At 39.9% G+C, this 26,604-nt stretch overlaps 1 protein-coding gene across 6 annotated transcripts in view; it reads left to right on the top strand.

Moving 5' to 3' along the window:
• The window catches only part of scml2 (Scm polycomb group protein like 2), a 245,881-nt gene that overhangs the window by 173,808 nt on the left and 45,469 nt on the right, over nucleotides 1–26,604 (top strand). For all 6 annotated transcript variants that reach the window (XM_051927107.1, XM_051927106.1, XM_028799818.2 and 3 more), the window contains one exon: nucleotides 15,395–15,669. In XM_051927107.1, the coding sequence (XP_051783067.1) occupies nucleotides 15,395–15,669 (275 nt within the window). The remainder of the gene's footprint in view (nucleotides 1–15,394; nucleotides 15,670–26,604) is intronic.

The following is a 26,604-nucleotide window of genomic DNA, read 5'->3' as shown; positions in this document are numbered from 1 at the left end:
GAATGGCCAAGTCAGTCACCTGATCTTAACCCAATTGAGCATGAATTTCAGTTGTTGAAGACTAAACTTTGGACAGAAACGCCCACAAACAAACAACAACTGAAAACCGCTGCAGTAAAGGCCTGGCAAAGCAATAAAAAAGAGGAAACCAAGCATCTGGTGATGTCCAGTAGTTCAAGACTTCAGGCTGTCATTGCCAGCAAAGGGTTTTCAAACAAATATTAGAAATGAACATTTTATTTCCAGGTATTTAATTTGTCCAATTACTTTTGAGTCCCTGAAATGAAGGGATTGTGTTAAAAAAAAATGCTTTAGTTGCCTCAAATTTTTATGCAATCGTTTTGTTCACCCCACTGAATTAAAGCTGAAAGTCTGCACTTCAACTGCATCTGAGTTGTTTCATTTAAAATTCATTGTGGTAATGTACAGAACCAAAATTAGAAAAAAGTTGTCTCTGTCCAAATATTTATGGACCTAACAGTATATACGTATATGTGTATATTTATTTACTGTATGTATGTATATGTGTATATACAATACTGTGCAAAAGTTTTAGGCAGGTGTGAAAAAATGCTGTAAACAAAGAATGCTTTCAAAAATGGAAGTGTTTATCATTTATTTTCATCAATCAACAAAATGCAGTGAATGAACAAAAGAGAAATCTAAATCAAATCAATGTTTGGTGTGGCCACCCTTTGTCTTCAAAACAGCATCAATTCTTCTAGGTACACTTTGCACACAGTTTTTGAAGGAACTTAGCTGGTAGGTTGTTCCAAACACCTTGGAGAACTAACCACAGATCTTCTGTGGATGTAGGCTTCCTCACATCCTTCTGTCTCTTCATGTAATCCCACTCTGTGGGGGCCATACCATCACTTCCAGGACTTCTTGTTCTTCTTTACGCTGAAGATAGTTCTTAATGACTTTGGCTATATGTTTGGGGTCGTTGTCCTGCTGCAGAATAAATTTGGGGCCAATCATACGCCTCCCTGATGGTATTGCATGATGGACAAGTATCTGCCTGTATTTATCAGCATTGAGAACACCATTAATCCTGACCAAATCTCCAACTCCATTTGCAGAAATGCAGCCCCAAACGTTCAAGGAACCTCCACCATGCTTCTCTGTTGCCTGCAGACACTCATTATTGTACCGCTTTTCAGCCCTTAGACGAACAAACTGCCTTCTGCTACAGCCAAATATTTCAAATTTTGACTCATCAGTCCAGAGCATCTGCTGCCATTTTTCTGCACCCTAGTTCCTATGTTTTCGTGCATACTTGAGTCGCTTGGCCTTGTTTCCATGTCGGAGGTATGGCTTTTTGCTGCAACTCTTCCATGAAGACCACTTCTGGCCAAACTTCTCCGGACAGTAGATGGGTGTACCTGGGTCCCACTGGTTTCTGTCAGTTCTGAGCTGATGGCACTGCTGGACATCTTCCGATTTCTAAGGGTAATAAGCTTGATGTGTCTTTCATCTGCTGCACTAAGCTTCCTTGGCCAACCACTGCGTCTACGATCCTCAACGTTGCCCGTTTCTTTGTGCTCCTTCAAAAGAGCTTGAACAGCATATCTTGAAACCCCAGTCTGCTTTGAAATCTTTGTCTGGGAGAGACCTTGCTGATGCAGTATAACTAATTTGTGTCTTGTTGCTGTGCTCAATCTTGCCATGACATAAAACTGTCTTCCACAACCTCACCTTGGTAGCAGAGTTTGGCTGTTCCTCACCCAGTTTTAAGCTTCCTACACAGCTGTTTCTGTTTCAGTTAATGACTGTTCCAACCTACGTGTGACATTGATGATCATTAGCACCTGTTTGGTATAATTGGTTGATCATACACCTGACTATAATCCTACAAAATCCCTGACTTTGTGCAAGTGTACCTATAAGAATTGATGCTGGTTTGAAGGCAAAAGGTAGTAACACCAAATATTGATTTGATTTAGATTTTGTTTGCTCACTTTGCGTTTTGTAAATTGATAACAATAAACAATCATCCTCTTTAATAAAATCCCTGTGTGCGTCCAGGTGTCCGTGTGTGTGTGTGTCTTCTGGTGAAGTGCGCAGGGCACGGTGCGATGCGCGATATAACTGTCTGAGAAAGTTACAGGCGTTTCACGGAAATACAAACCAGTATTACTGCGAGAGGAAATTAAAGATACACAATACAGTGACTCATATTACAGCCACATACACGCCAGTATTACTGTCAGAGGAGATTAAAGGCATATTACCGATGCGCACACCTGTATTACCGCCAGAGAAAATTAAAGGTATATTACAGAAGTACAAGCCAGCGGACGTACAAGATAGTATTACTGTCACAGAAAATTAGACACACACAATACACGGCGGCAGCCCACGAAGAACGGTCAGCTCAGCAAGTGAACATCAACAAAAGAGAGGCTGAAAGAAAGAAAAATACGAAAAACAGAATGAGGTCAAAGTCTCTTGCCATTTAATATAGACTGTTCCTACTAATGTTTATGCACTACTGTTCTAGCGCCCGTTATTATAACGGGCTTAAAGACTAGTTATTTATATTTCTGAAAGCATTCTTTGTTTACAGCGTTTTTTCACACGTGCCTAAAACTTTTGCACAGTACTGTATATATATGTGTATGTGTGTATATATGTGTATATATGTATATGTATGTATTTGTTTTACAGATGTTGGAATAATATTCCATAATATCACATCTGTGCCTTTTTTTATATATAATAAAGTAATGCAGGTATGTTTTGCTATAGGTTACTTGTCAATTTAAAAAGTTCACATGTCACTTTTGATTTATTACCCCAACACTGACAATAAGTATACAGCAGTGGTGCTGAATAAGTTTTTTACAACTGGAATCCTTTTTTTTTTCATTGGTTTAGGCAGTCAAGTTTTTAAAATGGTTTTAACTTTTAAGCAAGGCTTTCTTGAATTATCTAAACATCTTCCCTTTGTTTTGAACCTCCTCAAGATTATGGGGAATATGAAGTGCCTTATGAAAAACGACATCAAAGTTGTCCATTTCTTCCCCCTTTTTAAGTCCCCTCATTCTAATTCAGGATTGTAAGATTCTAGGTCAACTTTATCATAGTAGCTTCAAGCAAGGCAGGTATTAACCATGATAGGGATGACAGTTGTTTGTAATGGCACTAAATTACAGATCATGATAATTGGATAACTTGATTATATGAGAGTTGGGTTGGACACATCTCACCCGTAAATTTATACCAGAGGCATAATATTGTTTAACTCTTTTAGGGCTAATTTTTTTTTTGTTTCTTTTCTCCCAGGGCTGAATATTTTTCCAAAAACTAACATTTTTTAAAAAAGAACCCAAAGCAATTGTTTAACATATCAAATCAACAAAAAATATTTACTTTTGACAAATGTTACTGTCTTGCATGTTGTATGAGCCTGAATTCTCTATGTGTTGTTTTGATGCCTATTTTTCAATTGTCTGTTGCTGCATTTTCTAACATATATTGTTAGTGTGTACTGTAGAGAGACAAGTCACCCATTTGCCATCGTGCCATGCCACTGCCACCAAGTTTTCTGCCTGCATGAAAACCGTATTGTCACCTCTTTTCATCTTCTGAAACTTTATGAACTTTATGTATGGCATTATAGCCTGGCTCACCCCATGGGATTTGCTTCTGTTTATTACAGAAGTGAATAAAACTTTGCAGCAGCACGTACCTAAGCCACCAGGGGACAAAACACGTTTGGACCAATGCTCCCTGAAGTTATCTCACCAGTTCTGTCCCATCTCTATTTGTAATGCCACAGCGCGCTTCATCTCGTCTTTCGTTGTGGGTTTCCACTTTGAATAACGAGAATGCGATGCAAACGCAGCCCGCAATTCAAAAAAAAATCTCTGCCTACCTGTTTGTCTCGTCTGACAGTAGCTGAAAAGCAGCATCAGGAGAGAGCAGCCTGAAGTACAGTAGCTGGTGATCTGTCGTGTCCAAAAGCAAGCCATGCCGTCTTGTAAACTCCGGTAGCCATATCGGCTCTCAACGGATCAATGTATGTGTATTTATCCCATGCGAACCTTGCCGTAGATGCATCAGCTGCGCGAAGGCACTCAACTGGCAGCAGATCCGCTCGCTCGGCATCGGCTGGTGTCTGATCAGCTGATGCCTGCTTCTAACTCTCTTGCTCGATCTCCTGATCACTGCCAATAAAGTCCGATTCTGAAAAATCAAGAGTCCGACTCCGCGGTAATGCGCAAAACAACGTCTGCCAAGTGTTTTCTTTTCTGCACTTGCTTCGCTGCCTTTTCACATGTCGGTGCCATCTTGCCATTGTTTACATTTCGCAACTCACGCACACGCAATGTTTATTTGCCGAGTCAACTAGTCTAGCATTCCTCCAAGCACAGAGGGAATGCCTGTGACGTGACAGTGAGATTTGTCGCCATTAACAGCTGATTGTCGCCCTTTATCCCTGGATGTCGACTTTTGTCGACATTCGCCTTCAACCCCTCCTGTCGACAAAAGTCGACATCCGCCCTAAAAGAGTTAAAGTGACGCAATGTGATTTAACCTGCTTTAAAACCCTATTTGCTATTATGGTTTGTCATAGGCTATTCTACAAAGAGGTTTGTCAGTTAATCTTCTTGATTTGGAATTTAAAGATGCTGTAAAGTTACTGAATAATAAAGCCCTTAATTGGAAAAAAAATTACTTATATACTTTGTGGTCAAATTAATGAAGTACTGTTGAAACTTTAAAAATATTAACAACTTTGTAATGCTAAAATGCTGTTAAATAGGAAAGTATATTTTGCATACAATGTAATATGAGACTGCGGTGGGTTGGCACCCTGCCCAGGATTGGTTCCTGCCTTGTGCCCTGTGTTGGCTGGGATTGGCTCCAGCAGACCCCCGTGACCCTGTGTTCGGATTCAGCGGGTTGGAAAATGGATGGATGGATGTAATATGAGATCTTAAAGCAATGTTCTTGTGGTCTAAACTCAAATACATTCCAGTTTGAAATTTATAATAAGCATTTTATGATAATGATAATATGTTTGAAATGAAGCAATTAAAGAAGTCAAGGTGGCTAAATTAATGAGCTTATACAGAAACCCTGAAAATCATGTACATTTTTGTAAACATTTGATGAAGACAAAAATAAAATGTACGTAATGTTTTATACAATCAAAATGTCTCACAAATAATAGGAAACTCTTTATTTCATCAACCTTTTTGTCTTTTTTTAACTACATTGTTTTAAAATATCCAAGATATTTTTGTCAAGATTCCCTCCTCAATTTCATGAAATAGTAGTTTTGTTTTTAGATTTCCAAAACATTTTATGCAAATTAGTACTTATTTAGCTTTTGTGAATAATGCACTTCCCCATAACTTTCACTGTTGTTCTTAAGTGTGTGATTCACTGTTAAGCTGACACAGTCCTTAAGGATCAGTTTAATAATAGTGGGTCTCCATGCAGCTGTCTTTGCTGTGGATTAAAGATGTTCAGTTCACTTTAGTCCAGGAATGCTGTTAGGTGTTGCTCTCTGCACAGATTTTAGAGCTTGTATTTTCTTCTACTTCATTAGTTATGTGATCAAAATTGTAATATCACACTATCTTCGGGAGGTCTAATTTCAAGTTTGTTTAATCTAAATTTTGGTGCGTTGTGCTTTTTGATTTTAAACCTCTTGACTATTTCTGTAGGGTTAGTTCATTCTCCCTGCATCTTGCATATTTTTTTAAGGTATACTGGTGTACTCCCACATCCCAAAGTAATTCATGTTATGTTCATTTCTCTGAAGTAGTGAACATTGATTTAAGAATATATGTCCTACAATGAACTAGTTTCCCATCCAGTTGTGCGTTATACCTAAACACTCGGTAAACTCTTCCCCGTATTGCAACAATGTACCAGAATATGTGAGTTCAGAAAGTGACAAAGATAAGCAACATTGCATGTTTATTCAAATTTATTTTTGTAATTGCTTTCCAGAAGTAAAACGATTTAATGAGTAGCTCTGCTGCATGCACTACCACAAAGCCAGACTGACCACTTCATTGAGTTTTTTTCCATTTGGTTGGAAGACTAGATGGTAATTTTTAATTGAGTATTATATGTTTGCAAGCTCAGCCACCCACTGTGTCGTATTGTTGTGTACATTACCATTAAACTAGTATATAACAAATTTCTATGTTTAAAAACATAAGAAATTTGACAAACGAAAGGATTCTATTTTGTCCATCAAGGTTTTTTAATTAAGTAATTGCTGAGCTGTTCTGATATCCAGATACTTCTTAAAGGTTGTCAAGGTTTCTGTTTTAACTATAGTCACATTTGTGTGTCCAGTTTCCCAGAACTCTTTGCGTAAAGAAGTGCTTCCTGGCTTCAGTCTTAAATACACTTCCCCTGCAGATGGTGGGTTGCATCGTCAAGTTTTATGCTGAAAGAGAAAACATTAACATAATGTTAAGGTTATATTCAACATCCAGTATGATTTGAAGTTGACACAAACCAGTGTGTTAATATAATTTTCTATTTTATTTTGAATGTTTTTTGTGGTATGTACTTTATAGTATTAATGCACCATATATTCCAAGTGAGAACAAAATACCACAGCAACTGTCCTCCCTGAGTTGTTCAGTGCTGGGCATAAGAATGCGGAAAAGCTACAGGACTGCTTTGATTGTTCTAAATTGGACTGTTTAGAGACTCCTCATCAGGTGTGTAATTTATAAAACTTTGCATAGATTCAAGTGTGAAAGTTTGTGTACAGCAAAAAAAAAAAAAAAAAAAATCTATGTGCCAAAAAATCTAATTTTTAAAACCTGGCAAATGCACATTTTTATGCAATTTACCCTTTATAAATCACAATCATTTGTAAATGTGCATACTTGACAGCAACTTGAACCCTGCCTGGTTGCCACCGTGATTCAACCACATATGGACTGTGCTAATCAACTTCATACATGTGCATTCACAATGTGCAGACCTTCATTGACTAGTAGGGCTACCTCCCAAGTGATGCATTTAGATACCACCACCTGCATTTACAAGGTTATATGCTGCATTCCTCACAGAATTATTCTATCTATTCTCTGCGCTGTGGGGTCAGGGAAAGGCATAAGGCGCACTAATGTCTGAGTGGGTAGCCCATCTCACCTGGCACATATAATGACATGATTGCTGTTATAATTAAATTGTATAGGATAGGAAAAACTGAAGGTTCAGCTTGTTGCCATAAAAACAGGTTAGCCATCATGTATAGCACCATCAGCAAGTCATCTGCCAGTGCTACTTTGTCTCAAATTAAATTAATTATGGAATGAGATTTGCCATTAAGCAACGGTGTTTCAGTCTTATCTTGGCATCATAGCTTACAGTATTTTTACGTTAATGAAAATGAAACTGCTTATAGTTAACAAAGGCAGCTTCATTCTCACCAGCTGCTCATATTGTAATGTGAGTGCTTTGAATTGTCATGATTACATTAGGAAAACCAGACACTGCTGCAATTTACCCTTTTATGTTGGCCTGTGCAGGTACACCATACAGATTGAATGTATTGCTTAATTAATATTGACTTGGCTGAGATATTCCTGACCTGTCAAACAATTCCCCTAGTAGGTACCTGTTGCCAGAAAACCAACTGTTGTTAAAACCTAAATATGAACTGGTATATCCCAATTTCTGGTAGTCTCTTTTTGTATTGTGGGGCCCAAATCTGCACATATTTCTAAGAAAATTCTAAGAGCCTGAATCGATTCATAAGCCAGTCAACATTATGGGCAAAAAAAAAATCCTGCAGGTCAGTAAAAGTTTTCTTTCCTGACCATTTGCATAGTCTTCAAATAGCACCAAACAAGCAATATTATATCAAACCATTAAGCTTTGAATAGGCTATAGGGCATGATAGTTGTAGCTTTATTTAAACAGGAATTGACTCACACTTATAATTTAACTTTCTGCAATTATTGACAATAAGTGATTGCATTGGTTTCTAATCCTGAGACGTGACAACAGATTGCCTATATCAACTGAGGAAAGCCCAAGTAAGTTCTTCAGTGCAAGTACACAGCATTGGCCATCTTAAAGGGCAATTAAAGTAGTCTATATGTCATATTTGTGACTTTTGAGGTTTAATATGTTTGTCACGTCAACGTACATTATAAAAATGGCTCGATGATATGAATTCTTACATGCATGAGTTGTCATTTAGCTAGTTTGGTTGCAGTTCTCTACCAGGTGAAGGGTGTCCTCAGTTTCTTCAAAATATTATGTACATGTGGCTCAGAGTTGTCTTTTATCAAGTTTTCTTTTATATTAAGTTGCATATACACATTTCAGGCTTTTATGCATATGCACATTTTAGAAGTCTGTCCCAGGCAGACATTGCAACAGGTCAAACATGTGTGGACAACTGTGTGCCTAACAAAAGCAGTCTGCATATTTCCTAATGAGAAACTGTATCACTGATAATGTCAGGAATTTTACTGAAGTTGCACAGCAATGTATTACAATGCGGTGACGTGGAACTATATAACAAATGCAGATACAAACTCAGAAAAGGAATTGGACTGGCTACGTGTCAGCATGAGAGTAAACATGAGAGAGTTTAGCAAGTGTAACAATTAGTGTGAGTTTTGGCAGGATGTTTACAGACTTCAAAGTAAAGTCTATTTCAGTATCTTTATTTTTCCTTCCAGACCTGCTTCATTTTTTTACGCCTGTTTTGATTATGACAACAAGCCACTCGTCATTTGATTACCTGTAGCACCACATCATTCATTCTTTTTTGTTTCTGTTCATGATGTAAGGAGAATTTTTAATTGAGTCAATGTCAATAAGGAGCTTGATCAGAAGGAAATTTCAGCCTGTGTTTTAGCAATCAATTAGCAGATGTCTATAGTGACATCTTTAATGTTTTACTTAGAGAATCTGTTCTCCCTGCCAACTTCAAAAGTGCTTTGAGAGACTGGTGCTGGTACACATTAAACAGATTTTAATGATCACTTCATTTTGCATATTGTCACAGCCCTTTCACAGTGGATGCCTGTTTACAGATTCCTTCTCCTCATTTAATACTAATATAACAGAAAAGCTGACCACCAACATTTTCAGTTTAGGACTTTGTACCTATCCAACAGACTTGAGCATATCCTGATTGGCAGGATCACAGCCTCCAAGTTGACCCTCAACACAGGCACTCACTCCACAGGGTAGTGTACTCTTACTCTGACTGTATCAGTAGACACTGCTGCAACTCTATCATTAAATTAGCTGGTGGTACCACAATCATAGGGCTGATCTCCTACAATAATGGAGGGCTTACAGAAAAGAGGTCCACCTGCTGACTTGGTGGTGCCAGGGCCATAATCTCATCCCTAATTTCAGCAACACCAAGGAGTTGGTTATAGACCTCAGGAAAAGATGGCAGACTTTGCTGCACTTTGTGTCGGATACTGTGGAGAGGGTGAGCAGCTGTAAATTTCTATAAATTACTATCCCCAGAGAAGTGACACAGTACAGTTCAGCTCTAGTCAGAAAGGCTCACCAGAGCCTCTACTTCTTTAGCTGTTTGAAGACCGCTCAGTGCTTCACCATCTGTTCTCTTGCTCTTCTCCAGGAGCATGGCAGAGTCCATCCTCACCAGCTTCATCACATCCTGGTATGGCACACTCCGCTCAAAATCGTAAAGCAATGCATCTGGTCCTGAGTGCAGCACAGAATATTTTCAGCACCCAGCTGCCTACTTCTCAAGGCATTGACAATACTTGTTGCCTTAGAAAGGCACAAAGTGTAATTAAAAACCACGGCCTTCCTCTCACTTTTCTTACCTCTCCCTTCTGGAAGACTGAACACGACCATTGGCATATGCAGTAGTAGATACAATGATAGCTTCTACCCATTAGTTATAAAGTTGCTGAACAGTCTATCAAAGTCTATCAAAATAAATCAAGTATTGCAACATACAGTGTGTATAAATATATAATATTTACATAACTATATACAATATAGATTTGCATTTGTTATTTGCTTGGTATACTATTTATTCATTGAATTGTATTTTTGTCATCTGCTTTAACAAAACATACAAGTACTTATTACATTGTGCAAACGCATTACAAAACTCTTGAATTGATATTTGAAGAAGCTGTACTTCTGCCATACATTTTTATGAACCTACTATATATATAATTCACTAAGCCGCCAACAAGTAGCCACCCATGGAAAGCACGCACTGCTGACAAGTAGCCACCCATGGAAAGCACGCAAGACAGCCACGCCCACCGTATGACAAGTAGACACCCATGGAAAGCATGCAAGACAGCCACGCCCACCAACTCTAAGACCATTGGATACGACGACAACTCTGAGCCATGCCCAACAAATCGGACGTGACGCCTCGGAAAACATGCCGTCATTTATATTTGACTGTGCTAGAGTCCACATGCACCTCTGAGCCATGTTGACTTTTCATAGAGGCATGTTTCTCGCGGATGTGAATCGCTGTATGCAGCGTCTAACAGTTTGCGAGGGGTATCCCATGGGATCCTTAAAACAATCCTTTAAAACCGAGGTTAAAACACAATGAAGGAAGCAGTCGTTAAAAACCAATAAGCCCTGTGCCTCTTTTTCATTAGCGTCTCACCTGCTTCACCGATGCAGGCCCTGCAACAGTCGAGACGCTCTCTCAGCAGCTGACCTTCTCTGTGCCTGACTCCACTACTGTCACTCGCCTGATTAAAAATGGCCTTTTGAAGGGGAGCTATGGACCCACTATACCACAGGAACACATTGCCTTCGAGCATGCTTTCTCTCTCTCCTCACTCGCTCGCACACTGCACAGGGGAGAAATGCCTGCAGCACGACTCCACCCAGAAACCGTTTCAGCCACACTTCCACGCCTCTCGCTATGCTGTGAGTGCGATGATTATTTATTTAAAAATGGCCTTTTGAAGGGGAGCTGTGGACCCGCTATACCACAGGATCACCTGTGACATTGCCTTCACATTGTTTTCCTTTTATTTCTGATCCTGTCGAACAGATCAGACACCCAGGCAAACAACACTGAATAATCAATAGCTGCAACTACTTTGCCCGCCCCAACTCCTCACCTGAGTCGGTTTCGTCTGTGTTCAGCAGTGTTTCCCAAACTCGGCCCTGGTGAACCCCTGTGGCTGCAGGGTTTTGTTCCAACCAGATTTCTAATCATTAATGGTGGTGAAACTCATCCTGGATAAGTCAGTTTTTCAAACGCAGCCATGTAGCTGGATGTAGTAATCCGAGATGAATGGGCGCCCCCGCGCTCAGTGAAAAGCCAATGTATATATTGAGTCTAGAAAACATGATCAGCAAGTCTTTGATAGACTGCAACAAAATGATGAAAGTACGGGCGCATTTTTTTCAAACAAGCTGTGTGTGTGTGTGTGTGTGTGGGTGTGGGTGGGTGGATGGGTGTTAGTTAGTTAATTAGTTACTCGACGGATTTCAAGATTTAATATGCACAAGCGGTAACACTGCAAAAGCAGCCCAAACCAGAAAAGACGGCTGGCAAAAAGTGGCTGACAAATTAAACGCGTGTGCATTGTACTTACTGAAAGCAGCGTTACGGATTTTGCAAATGTTCATTTTTTTCCCTCTGCTTAAAAAACATTAAAAAAGCGGCGTGATTATACGGCGTATACTACACCGCAGGTTGGTATGCAGCGTGTAAAACTGTTTGTTTGTCTCGGTTAATTTGCCTTTTATTTTTACACAAAGATAATTTCCTGTTAGATTGGCCTTTGCGATGACAATTAATATGGCACAGGGCCAAACTTTCAAAAAGGTATGCATGTATCTGCCAAAACTAGTTTTCAGTCACGGACAGTTGTATGTTGCTCTTTCCAGAGTTCCATCTTTTCATCCACTTACTGTTGTATCCTCAAAACCAACACTTTTAGACAACTGTGTCTTTCCGGAACTGTTCAGCCATCAATAAATGATTATGCGGCATATGCCTGCAGAAACACGTGCGAGCGAGTGAGCAACACACACACACACACATATTCAGGCACGCACTCAAGAGAGAGAGGGAGCGCGCTGGACGCATAAGAATAATAATGTTTCATTACATTGATATACCGGTGTTTTCAGTATTCAAAGCACTTTCCACACAGGGAGGAACCGGGAAGCGAACCCAAAATCTTCCACAGTCTCCTTACTGCAAAGCAGCAACACTACCGCTGCGCTACAAAGCAGTTAAAGAATGCACCAGGCTCGATTTTGCTTTCACTTCTGTTTACAGCGATTGGGTCGTAGATAGCATTATTGCAATGTTACTTTTCTCGGTGCCTTATTACATTACAGATGTTTCACATGTTAATTTTTTTCCCTGTGCTTAAAAGACATTAAAAAAGTGTTTCTCAACTGTGACTCCGGAACAACTCAGTACGCAAGCTATATTAAGCGTCAACAACGAAGACTCGCTACAACTTAATGAACAAGTGCTGAAACTTATCCCTACCGACGAAGTAACTTTCACCAGCGTGGCCTCTATCCAGAGGTCCATCTTTTCATTCACAGTGGTATCCACAAACCCACCCCCATTTGGACAACTGTGTCGTTCAGGAAGTGTTCACCCATCAATACATAATTATGCGGCGTATGCTACGCCGCGGGTTGGTTAGTATACTATAAATTTCTAGGAGTACAGTAATCCCTCCTCCATCGCGGGGGTTGCGTTCCAGAGCCACCCGCGAAATAAGAAAATCCGCGAAGTAGAAACCGTATGTTTATATGGTTATTTTTATATTGTCATGCTTGGGTCACAGATTTGCGCAGAAACACAGGAGGTTGTAGAGAGACAGGAACGTTATTCAAACACTGCAAACAAACATTTGTCTCTTTTTCAAAAGTTTAAACTGTGCTCCATGACAAGACAGAGATGACAGTTCAGTCTCACAATTAAAAGAATGCAAACATATCTTCCTCTTCAAAGGAGCAAACGAATCAATAGGGCTGTTTGCTTTTAAGTATGCGAAGCACCGCGGCACAAAGCTGTTGAAGGCGGCAGCTCACACCCCCTCCGTCAGGAGCAGGGAGAGAGAGAGAGATAGAGAGAGAGAGAGAGACAGAGTTTGTTTTTCAGTCAAAAATCAATACGTGCCCTTTGAGCTTTTAAGTATGCGAAGCACCATGCAGCATACTTAAAAGCTGCACACAGAAGGTAGCAACATGAAGATAATCTTTCAGCATTTTTAGACGAGCGTCCGTATCGTCTAGGTGTGCTCACACCCCCTACGTCAGGATCAGACAGAGAGAGAGAGAGAAAGAAAAGTAAGCTGGGTAGCTTCTCAGCCATCTGCCAATAGCGTCCCTTGTATGAAATCAACTGGGCAAACCAACTGAGGAAGCATGTACCAGAAATTAAAAGACCCATTGTCCGCAGAAACCCGCGAAGCAGCGAAAAATCCGCGATATATATTTAAATATGCTTACATATAAAATCCGCGATGGAGTGAAGCCGCGAAAGGCGAAGCGCGATATAGCGAGGGATTACTGTATTATTTTAAGTATTGGCTAGCTTCATTCTAAATACTATTTTAAATTTCTAAACTTTTTTTTTTTTTTTTTTTTTAAAAGGTAAACCAAAGACAAGGTTAGAACCAAATTTATAGTGACTTCAGAAAGTTTTCAGACCTTGTTTTTGTTTTTTATATACTGTATACACATTTTATGTTGCAGCCTCGTGCTAAAATCATTTAAATTCATTTTTCCCTCGTCAAATAGCACTCAATACCCCAAGGGGATAAAGTAAAAATAAGACATTGGGAATTTTTGCAAAATTATTAAAACCAAAATCTGAAATACAGCATTAACACAAATATTCCTACTCTGTTGAAGTAACACTGGCAACACTTACAGCCTAAAGTCTTCATTTGTTTAATATGACAAGCTTCATACACCTAGATTTGGGGATTTCGCGCCATTTTTCTTGGCAGATCCTCTCAAGCTCAGATTGGATGGAGACTGTCAATGGAAACCTACTTTTAGGTATCCCCTAAGATGCTTGATTGGGTTCAATTCTGGGCTCTGGCTGGTCTCAAGAACATTCACAGATTTGACCCTAAGCCTACTCCTGTGTTGTTTTTACTTTGTGCTTAGGGTCAGTGTCCTGTTGGAAAGTGAACCTTCAGCCTAGTCTGAGGTCCAGAGCATTCTAGAGCTGGTTTTCATTAAAGTTATCTCTGTACTTTGCTCCGTTCCACTTTCTCTTTCCCTAAACTAGTTTCCTAGTCCCAGCTGCTGCTGCAGAACAACCCTTCAACAACATTGGAATGGTATTGCATATGTGAATAGTGTTACTTGGTTTCACCCAGGTGTGATGTGTAGAATTTAGGTCAGACAGTTCAGGTTTGGTTTCATCAGACCAGAGAATCCTGTTTCTCATAGGCTAAGATTCCCCTGGGTGTCTTTTTATAAGCATTTATGTTTTGCCTGTTTTTTTTTTACCCCATCTCAACTCAGGTTCTGTGGAGCTTTGCCAGATTGACCATTGAGTTCTTCATCACCTCACTTACCAAGGCACTTTTACCCCATTTGCTCAGTTTGGCCTTATAGCGAGCTATACAAAGTGTCATGGTTGTTCCAAACTAGTTCTGTTTAGGAAATATGGAGGGCATTGTGCTCTTGGAAACCTGCAGAATTTTTTTTGTGTTTCCCAGATCTGTACCTCGACATAATCCTGTTTTTAAGCTCTGCTGGCAATTCCTTCCACCTCATTTTTGATTTTTACTTGGACCCACACTGATAATTGTGGAGCTTTTTATAGACAGGTCCTTTCCTAATCATCAGCAGTCAGTTGAATTATGCACAGGTGAACTCCAAGTAAGTTGTACAAACGTTTCAATGATGGTCAATAGAATGGGATGCACCTGAGCCTGATTTCAAGTGTCTTACCAAAGGATCTGAATAATTGTGTCAATGTGATATTTCAGTGTTTTAATACATTTGCATTTATTAGTAAAATCTACTTTTCTGGTGTAAATTCTGGTGTATTGAGTATGGTTTGATATGTAAAAAATGAATATAAATGAGTATATGTGTAGTATAAGGCTTCAACAAAGCAAAATGTGTAAAAGAGAAGGCCTCTGGAGCCCCCCTTTTTTATGTGATATTCATTCTGCTGTTTCCATTTCTTAATCAGCAAATACAAAGATGCTGTTTACAAGCAGTTTTCTTTTATCTGTATTTTCCTTTTGTGCCATCTGAACATTATTTTGTGCTAATGATTTATAAAGTCTATGTGTGGATTTCATTTAAATAACTGTTCATTTGTGGAATTAATGTATGTATTTTAATTAGTTTTGGAAAGACTTTTTTAACGTGGTAGTTTCATTTTTTTTTCTTTTTCTTTTCCTTTTTTTTCTGTCAGTAAATAATCCAAAGACTGCCTCAGCGCCTGTTTCTTCCCCTTTGAAGACCACCAGGCGTTCCATGCAGTCACTGCAAAAACCTGTTACCCTTCCACCTGCCCTCCCGGTCAGGAAAGGGGTTCGGGGACGACGACCCAAAAGCCAAACTGCTGCCTTAATAAAGGCAAGTGCAGCAGTGCAAAGAAACTCTTCTGTTCAGAGTTCTTCTGTCAAAACTACCTCAAATATAGAGAAGACTATACCGAAAAAGAAAGGTCCAAAACCTGGCAGCAAGGTAGGTATTTTAATTAAATACATTAGATATTTAGAGAACTAGAATGCTTGTAGTTGCAAAGTTCCTGTGTAATTTCACTTACTTTTGTAATGTATTTTTATTTTCTAAAGTTCTTTGTTAATAACTTATCTAGAGTAATATCGATCCATGATTAATCTGTTAGTCATATAAATAATATTCAGTGTATATCATCTACACAATAGATAATAAAACAAAGTTTTGAGCCTGGCCTATAAAGAAATACACAAGTGAAATCAAAGCAAGTTTTTCAACAAAACTCCAATAAACACAAACATACTTGTTATGAATTCATAAACCTTCTTAGTGCCCCTGAGATAAAACATTTTGTGTTGCGTATGCAACCATTTCTTTGTAATGGACCTGGTATCTTGGCCATTTGCTCAACAGCTTTTCACACCACTTTCCCTAACTGCCTCAAGCAGCAGAGTAAATTGGCTTATTGTTGATTAGTTGTGTCTGTCTGTACTACAGCCTCATCATCATCAAAAAATTGGCACATTATTGTCCCAACACTCCTTTTGGCATGGATTTTTTTTACTCTCCTCTACAGTATGCCACAGTGATGCATTCAAGTTACATTGCCTGTTATGAATGGCATCTTAAGTTTTTCCCAGTTCAAATTTACTGATTTGAAAGGAGGAGTCATTCTGGGTTCCCAGTGTTCACAAACCCTTCTCATGTTTAACTGTTTATGGTAAATGGATTCAGCTGTCCTGTAACTAGTTCCTAAAGTGTCTGCTGTAAATTTTTGAATAGGTCATCTTTGAGTGATAACCTTCTATTGTGGAATTTTGTAACCATCTCTTGCCATTGGCATATGAAGGAGACTGGTTCAGGTAAAGATTGACTAAGTGGATATGAATCTCCAGAGATATACTGTATTAAATGTCTAACTCTATGATCATTTGTGAAAATGAGTGGTGCTCAAGAATAGACCTCATACCCAAAGAAACCCCAGCCTAATCTAGCTATGAGTTAGGGATGGTATTTTATACAGGATGAAAGATATGAAAGGTAGTGTAACGGAAAGGAAAAAAACACCACACTCCAAAATAATAAAGGCCACTGGTTGTTGCTCCATTCTTGATAATTTTACATGTAATGCATCCTATTCTGCTTGAGGGTGTATGCCCTTATAAGGATTGCTGGTGTCTACCCTGAAGCACTTCTGGGTCACCCTGCCTGTTACATTAAATACAGTACACCCCCAAAATTCACAGGGGTTATGTTCCTAGAGCACCCACGAATTTTGGATGTGGTTAAAAAAATGCCTATTTTCATAGTTTAAACCCAAAATATGCCCCCAAAACACTTTAATTTAATTTCAAACTCAGCTTAATACATTAACTAAAAATAAAGAATATAAAGGTAAACCTGTATACTGTACTGCTATGTCTCCCGCAGTGCTAGAATGTAAAATACCGATGTTACCGCTATATGTACTGTAATTCATGCAAGCGCGTTTTCATTGCCAGAAGACTTAGACATGGCATCTCGTTTCGGCAACCGTTAAACTGCCACATACTTTTGGGTTAATGCATCCCTGGACGCCAAATACGTTTTTGTTGCACTTTAAGTAAACATCACAATTAAAGAAAAAGTGAAATTTTAATGGAACACTTTTTTTTTTTCATGCAAAGAGCATCACAATTACTGTACTGCATCACTGATCATTTTACATACTGCTAATGAACTGTAAAAACTATTTAAAAAAAAATTACTGGAACAATATGTACAAAGTGCAACTGACGCCATGGATGTAAATCACTGAGCCAACTGCGCTTAAACTGTCTGCACGCAAGCACACAGAGGTAAGAGCAGATGCTTGCAGGCTAGTCTTAGTGCAGCTTGGGTCACAGAATTGCACAGAAACACAGGAGATTGTAGAGACAGGAACTTTATTCAGACACTTCAAACAAACATGTCTCATGCAGTTAGTTATCGATTAAACAATAGACAAACATCATAGGGGAGCACATCTCCCCAACAGGAGCAGAGAATGTCTGGGGGAGGAGAGAGAAACAAAGCAATCAGCCAAAAAGGACACGTGCTGCTCAGGCTTTTAAGTAAGCATAGCGTGAGAAGCCTCAATCGAGAAGACGGTGATTTATTTTTTTTTATGGTGAAGATTCCAGGGACGCACCCAGCCTTGAGAGACAAAAACAAAGCAAACCAGTAATCAAACAGCAAATAAAGAATGTAAAAATGAAAACAAATAAAATAAGAAAACGATACCACCCCTGTTCCTCTTATGGCGATTACACATTAAATACACAAAGCACAAACAAAACACACACAGTAAATCATGAAAAACGGCAATGGATGAAATGTAATAATGAAAATAGATAGTCCAGAGATCCGCACTTTGAATGGGAACGTAAAGATAGTCATACCGGTAGTTCCTGAAATGGTGAAGACAGGCTCCTTTCTTTGCAGGATGGTCATGAATCCACTTACAGTCCTCATGTACACTGACAAACGGCAGACAATCCAGACGCACGAAACGATCCAGGACAAAATGAATAAATACAGGTAACCCAACAGAAGGCAGACAGACAGGAACTTGAAACACAAATTACAAAACCTTTTTTTTTTTTTTTGCTTTTGGTCACTGGCCCCCTTTTTAAAAGCCGTGCTGACATCCTTAGACCTCAGCAGAAGACCAATCTAAGCCACTGCAGGGACTGCTGAGAGTTGCAGTTTCAAATTCTATTGGCTACTTTCACCATCCCAAGTCGCGGTTTTCTCTACAGCTGCTTTCTGTTCTCTCTACAGTACAGTATTGCTATGAAAAAAGCCATAAAAATTGCAGAGGATATTTGCAGTTTCCACTAACAATTATTAGTTAGGTTCTAAGGAAAAATCCGCAAATGACTGAGGCTGTGAACTCTGAACCACGACTTCGCGGGGGTCTACTGTACTACAATTCTCAGGATTCTTTGCAGAAATCTTAACTCTTATAGCTTAATAATGCTGCTTCTTCCTAACAATCTAGGGAGCCTCATTCAAGACTCTTGGTGGCACACTCTTTCTGAACAGGAAATTTCCCTCCAGGGTGATTACCACCTTGCAGTTCCTACCATCCTCCATTTGGAAAAAATAGAAAGATTAGGTATGCTAGCCAAGATTTAAAAAGTTTAGCAAACACCAGGTTTGTTTCTGAAAATATGCAGTTACTGCCATTTTAAAAGTTGTGTTAATTGACTTTCTCTGTCACTTGGGAAGGCTTTCTAAAACATCTGTTTTCTTAGAGACCAGCCCTTATGGTATTTTATAGCTACATTTAGCTGACTTGTTGCTTGTTTTGATTTTTTTGACTTTTTGCAAGCTAGTTTGTAGTCCTCAAAATAAAAATATGTATAGCACAGGTGCCAGTATTAATTCCTCTTTTAAATGTAGATGCAACATTCAAATGATTTACAGAGATTTAAGTGTCAGTGATGATTAGCATAGTTTGAAATCAGTATCATAACTGCCACTACTTGATAGATGCTTCATGGTACTAAGCGATGGTTATGGGTGGTGGTCTGATGGGAGCAGGTACAGTATGTGTTTTAATGTAAGTAAACAACCGTACTGGATAAATCAGGACAGTTTATTTGCACAGTTATGCTTGAGGGTAAATGAGTTGTTTTGGTTTATTTTTTATCTGCTTCTGTGTATGCGGTGAGCCTCAAATGTTCATTGTGCCTTATTAGAATTGTAAGGTTTTGTCTTTGCCTGTTTAATCTGCATGGATTTTGTTTTATTTCCACTAAATTGGGAGGAGTTCTGTTGTGTCTATGATTACAGGTTGCTATGGGCAAGGGCGCCATCAGGATAGTAGAGGACATTGAGAAGACCAGCATATACAGTAGCTTCCAGAGAGATACAAAAATGCTACAGGACATTATTCATGTTATGACTGTTGTGTGTCCTGATGATTGTGTTAGGGAGTGAGAAAGAGAGAGAAGGAAAGAGGTGTGGCCTGGGTAGAAGCATGTAATATTTCCCCAGGACACTATGTAGCTAGATAGCCTGCTGCTACCAGGGTAGCCTGACATTGTTCTTGTAAAGCCATTTAGGGCAAAGCAGGAACATCAGATTAGTGCCTCCTTGGCTGCTAGAAAGTATACACTCCTAAATGGAAATGTAGAGGGTGTGTATAATTCCTCAAACAGAGCAAGCTTCTGGGGAATTTCTTTGTAGGCATTTACGCCAAAGCAAAGGCTCAAGGGCACAGGGACACCAGGATCTGCTAGAGAGCATTCTAGCCTGTCATTCCTGAAACAAATGAAAAATTGTCCTTGACTATTGGCTAAAAGAAATCCTGGGATTGAGTTTAAAGCTTCCTCTTAACCATAAGCCAGTTGAGTCACATTTTTTGGAGGAGATTTAAATTAACAGTCTACTGGTAAGAAAGATTGAAGTCTGAGACTCCTTGAAAGGAAGTAACAAATAAAATGCTTTTCTCATGTACTGTGGTAGGAATTTGGAAACTCCATAAAGCCCATTGTCATGACCATTCTCTCTTCACAACATTGAAAGGGGAAACTCCAGAAATGTAGTTTGCCTCTTCTTTAGGTCTCAGTGAACTGGGGTTTAGCCATAGCACAATAAGTTGCAAAATTGGCACATTTTAATCTCAATTTTAGGAGGATTAAGTAAGGTTCTCTGTGTGTGTTTTTGTCTACAGAAGTTTGCTTCAGTGTGTCAGTGTTTGTACCCTCAAGTTTTTTGTTTTTTTTATTAATGTTTTAAGTGACGGACAGTTTTAAATCTTACATTTAAATAATGTAGTATTAATCCCTTTGAAACCTGAAACAACTTATTAGAATTGATCACCGAATTTCAATAAAGCATTATTCACAGCAAGTTTGCTGCATTCACCGTTGTTCATTGAATTATTTACTGATAAATCATTTTGTTTAGAGCAGTGGTTCTTAACCTTGTTGAAGGTACTGAACCCTACCAGTTTCATATGCACATTCACCGAACCCTTCTTTATTGAAAAATAAAATACGATTTTTTTCAAATTCAAGACATAGGTATATGTTTTATTGGTTTACAAACTGAATCGTGTATTAACATCACTGAGTTCAAAGAACAAAACCAATATAATGCATGAATTCACAACAAATTACATACCTTTTCACAAGGACATAACCTTTTTTAATACTACCATACTGAAATGATTTTAATTTTTAAACTTATGTATTCCAATAAATAAACTTATTGTATTATGCTATTTTTATCATTTTAACACACACCCATCACCTAATTTTCACCAGGCTACAATAATAATGAATAATTACAGCAAATCAGTGTGACTTCTGCTGTTGCCTTTGAGAGACCAGTTCAGAAATGCGTGGCTTCACCTTGGCAATTGCCACTCTCATGTCATTTTCACAACAAAGTCTGTTTCTTTTCTTCGTTTTTATGTCCAGCATCCTTGAAAAAGATTGCTCGCAAAGATATGTTGTAACAAACAGTATAAAAATCTCCAGGGCTTTCCTAGCAATAGTAGGATAACTTACCATTTGTCGACACCAAAACGATGAGAGCATTGTTGTTCTGAAGAGTTGCTGTTGAATCCGGCTCTGCTGAATTTCAATGATTTCGTCGAGGTATTCATCATTGACATCTGCTGTCTCAATGTCAAACGGTAAACGGCTGTCTCACCCATGCTGGATATGACTCTCTTGTAGGGAAGTATCTGTCGAGAGACTTTGCAAGCTCATCTAAGTGCGTGGTAACTGCTTGCTTCAGTTCCTTAGTTACAGAAATATCTCCGATTCCAGACACGTCTTCGATCTTACTTACACAGTCGTCCTGCAGGGGAAAGTTTGCGAAGTTATCATTCTTTGTTCTTCGTTTCCATAGTGGCAGCTTTTTTTGAAAAGCCTTCAGGTTTTCTTCCGCTTCGATGATGTTGACTCCCCCACCCTGCATCTGCTGATTGAGATGATTAAGAGCTGCGAATATATCGGCCATGTACGCTAAAATGAGAATGAACCTTGAATTTTTAAAACAATCTGCATGACGATGTTGGTGCTCTTGTAAAAACTGAGTTAATTCCACACGCATAGCAAAAATACAATTCAGCACCCGTCCCCTGGATAACCACCGAACGTTAGAATGGTACAGAAGTACCTCGAATTCAGAACCCATTTCTTTACACAGCTCACTGGAAATGCGGTGCCTTATCGCTCAATTTCGCACATAGTTCACACATTCAACTACAATTTTTAATACTTACGTCATTTCTGGAGGCAAGGTTTTTGTTGCCAGCACATGCCTGTGCAGAACACAATGCGTAACAATGATGTGTGGTGTGTCAGCTTTCACTAGCACACCAAAACCAGACTTTCTTCCCAACATGACTGGAGCTCCGTCCGTACAAACTGCAGAAACCATATCCCACAAAAGATTGTTGCCTCTGAAGAAGTCATCCACAAGTTTCTTCACATCGGCTGCCTTAGTTGTTGTTGTAAGAGGCTTACAAAATAAAAAATCTTCCTTTATCATGTCATCTTTCACATAGCGCACAAATACAGCAAGTTGACTTAGATTAGAAACGTCTGTGGTCTCGTCGAGTTGGAGGATGCATTTTGTCGGGGCTTGAAATTAGATCTGCAACTACTGTACTTGAGCTAAGATGTCTTTGCTCATATCCTCTATTCTGTCGTTGATGGTGTCATTTGAAAGAGGAATTTGTGATAATTTAACTTCGGCTGCTTTTCCCAGCATCAGATTCGCCATCTTCAACACAGCTGGTTTTATGAGTGTTTCACCAATGGTGTGTGGTTTGCCCTGCTTTGCTATCAGGTAAGCAACTTTGTACGATGCTGTTAGGATCGGTTTGTTGATGGGTACAAAACCGAAAGCAGGCAGAGTGGCCTTTTCATCAAATCTGGCTCTCTTTATCTTGAATTCAGCAAGCATTGTGTTCTTGTATTCCCCATCAGGAAGTGTTCTTTTAGTTTTGCCGGTACTAGACTAGAATTGCTTAACTTGGCATTACAAATCATGCAGATAGGACGCTGACTCCCATCACGTTCTGTTATATATGTGAATCCATGTTGTACATATTCGTCCAACCACTTTCTTTTTTTGTTCGACATAGTATGGATTAAAATATTAAGAAAGAAATCTCACGACATACTATCACGACAGTCACAAGTCGACTACTAAGTGCACCAAATTCCCTGCAGCACCGATTGGCCGAACAGTTTAGCGTAATTACCTACAGCTAAAGATGACCAAGCGGGGCGTGTCATACGAATCATATGAGTAAGGTTGTATGTCTTGACCTCCCGGCGCCGAACCCCTGAGACTGACTCACCGAACCCCTAAGGTTCGATCGAACCCAGGTTAAGAACCACTGGTTTAGAGGAACCTATTTTTCCAGTGCCCCATAATGTTTGCGAGGCCAGAGTGACATCCCCTGGAGCTGTATCAACCAACATTAGATGGGACCGCCCACAGGTATATAATGCTGATCATTTGCATTATGGACTTGTTATGAAGCTTGCGCATGCCTCACTACATTCTTTCTTCTTTGATCTCATGGAAGTGTGGTCGCACAGTGGTTGCAACTATGAAAAGCACACAATCATGCTCACAGTATCACTAGTCTGCTGGCTGACACACTGCAGATTTGAACATTGGGAGAAACTCTGGTTTAGCAGAGAAAACTCATTCAGATATAAAGTGTACATGCAGACTTCAACCCAAAGGTGCTAATGCAGCTGGTGAACTACTATAGCATCAGTATTCATACCAATATTTTACGTTGCCCATAAAAACAAGTGCTATAAAATGTAAAGCCATAAAGGCACATTAATGTTGTATATAGTAGGTGAACTCAATACAAGGATCTTAACAGATAAGTATATAATGCAGTTTCTTAAATTTTATTTTTATGAGACATATACAGGATAAAAAATGTGTTATCTTTGCTTGTTGCTAAATGTGGTAGTCAGTCTTCAAGTTCACATCAATATAAGAGTAGGATGTGTATGCCCTATGCATATGTAATTAGACACGTGGAGAATGAAAACAAACCTTGAAAGACCCTGATGCTACCCCCACCTCCAAACACTGAAGACTCTATGAAATAATAAAAATAACAAAAGATTTATTACTATTTACAAGACATTTTTTTCTTTTTGATAGGATAAAAAATTGCAAAGCATCTGCATAGACAGTTTGGAGAGCCTTCAGTGTGACTTCAAAAAATAGATCCAGCCAGCGGCTTCAATAATGAATTTTTTACCTTTAACTGTTGTGGGGAACAGCCCGGACACAGACAGGCAGACATCATTTTGTCACCCAACACACGTTTATTTACAGTCTATTATGTACAGTCTTAAATGCCACACCAAAGTCCAGGCCAACCGCTATGCTTCACTCTTCAGGCCGCCTCCGTGTCTCCTCCTGAGACCTTGTCCAACTGCTCTCCCGACTCCAGCCTTATTGTGAAGGGAGGCAGCCCCTTTTATTAGCACCTGGATGTGCTCCAGGTGTGTTCCGGCAGTTTCCCACGAACACGCCCCAGTGTGGTGGAAGTGCCGGGTGTCCCCAGTTGTCTTCCCCCCAGCACTTCCGGGAGTGGTGGAAGTACTGGGGTCCAGGAACCTTCAGGCATGGGGACGCCCCCTGGCGATGACCACGGGTCCCTACAGGGGCTGAGCTTCCAAGCTCTGTACCTGTGGCCCCCAAAACAACCAGGGTGGTCGCCCCCTCGTGGTCTGGAGGAGGTGCAAGCTCTCCTCCACTCTTCCTGGGTATCCCGGCTGGGCTTGGTCCCCATCCGCGTGCCACACTGTTTTAGGGCTGCTTTTTCCCTTTTTCTCTTAGGGCTGAATATTTTCCCAAACAACTCCGTTTTCTGAAAAGCACACAAAGCAATAGTTTCTTACATAAATCAACATAAAACGACCTACGTATTTTTTCTGACTGGTGACTACCATTTTGTCATTTTCACTTTGTTTTGATGAAATATACTTTTGCATATCTCAGATTGTGTTCTTTCTTCTTTGATGGCATGGTGGTGCAGAGGTTAGCACTGCTGCTGCACAGCTCAGATCACCTTTTTGGCCACAGTAATTGGTCCAGTATAGTTGGCAGATGTTTCTCTAGCACTCGGGGACACTTAAAAGATGATTTCACCATTATAATCCATCCAGTCAAATCTAGTTCAGTTAGTCCTTTCCCATTGACTTCAATGAATTTTACCAAGTCCAACGATATTCTGAAACACTTCTGTGATTTCTCCAAACTCGAGGCAAAGCAAACACCGCGGATTTCGCTTATCACTACTAATCATGAAAGATGAAAATGTAATGACTTTCATCTAGAAAAGGAAAAGAGTGGCAATAAACAGGCAGGATATTTGCCAAACAGGGCCTTTAATGGTATATAACTGCTTCCTGGATTTTTGGAATTTGACACAGAGTGAACATAGATATAAATCCTATTTACAGATCATATTGAATTTGCAAAGAAATCTTTTTCTTCTTTCGGCTGCTCCCGTTAGGGGTCGCCACACCGGATCATCTTCTTCCATATCTTCCTGTCCTCTACGTCTTGCTGTGTCACACCAATCACCTGCTTGTCTTCTCTCACCACATCCATAAACCTGGATGTTAGGCCTTCCTCTTTTCCTCCTGCCTGGCATCTCTATTCTTCATATCCTTTTACCAATATACCCAGCATCTCTCCTCTGTACATGTCCAAACCAACGCAATCTTGCCTCTCTGACTTTGTCTCCAAACCGTCTAGCCTGAACCGAACTCCTAATATACTCATTTCTAATCCTGTCCATCCTCTTCACACCCAATGCAAATCTTAGCATCTTTAACTCTACCACTTATAGCTCTGTCTCTTGCTTTCTGGTCAGTGCCACCGTCTCCTACCCATATAACAAAGCTGGTCTCACTACTGTCCTGTAGTCCTTTTCCCATTCACTGTTGCTGATAACAGTCTATCACAAATCGCTCCTAACACTCTTCTCCAACCTGCCTGCACTCTTTTTCACCTCTCTTCCACAATCCCTGTTACTCTGTACTGTTGAAGTATTTAAGCTCATCCATCTTCGCCAACTCTCTTCCCTGCATCCTCACCATCCAACTGAACTTCCTCTCATTCACACACATGTATTCTGTTTTGTTCTACTGACTTTCATTCCCTTCCTCTCTAGAGCATACCTCCACTTCTCGAGCGCCTCCTCAACCAGCTCCCTACTCTCACTACAGATCACAATGTCATCAGCAAACATCATAGTCCAAGGAGACTCCTGTCTAATCTCATCTGTCAACCTGTCTATCACCATTGCAAATAAGAAAGGGCTCAGAGCCAATCCCTGATGTAATCCCACTTCCACGTTGAATGCATCCGTCACTCCTACCACAGACGTCACCACTATCACACTTCCCTCATACATCCATCCATCCATTTTCCAACCCGCTGAATCCGAACACAGGGTCACGGGGGGGTCTGCTGGAGCCAATCCCAGCCAACACTGGGCACAAGGCAGGAACCAATCCTGGGCAGGGTGCCAACCCACCGCAGAACACACACAAACACACCCACACACCAAGCACACACTAGGGCCAATTTAGAATTGCCAATCCACCTAACCTGCACACGGGGAGAACATGCAAACTCCATACAGGGTGGACCCGGGAAGCGAACCCGGGTCTCCTAACTGCGAGGCAGCAGCACTACCACTGCACCACCGTGCCACCCTCCCTCGTACATATCATGTACAAATCTTTCATACTTCTCTGCCACTCCCAACTTCCTTATACAATACCACAACTCCTCTTGAGGCACACTGTCATATGCTTTCTCCAGGTCCACAAAGACACAGTGCATTTCCTTCTGGCCTTCTCTATACTTCTCCATCAACACCCTCAGAGCAAACATTGC

Source organism: Erpetoichthys calabaricus, chromosome 4 (genome assembly GCF_900747795.2).
Source record: "Erpetoichthys calabaricus chromosome 4, fErpCal1.3, whole genome shotgun sequence".
Lineage (NCBI taxonomy): Eukaryota > Metazoa > Chordata > Cladistia > Polypteriformes > Polypteridae > Erpetoichthys > Erpetoichthys calabaricus.
This window is presented reverse-complemented; position numbering and strand designations above follow the sequence as displayed.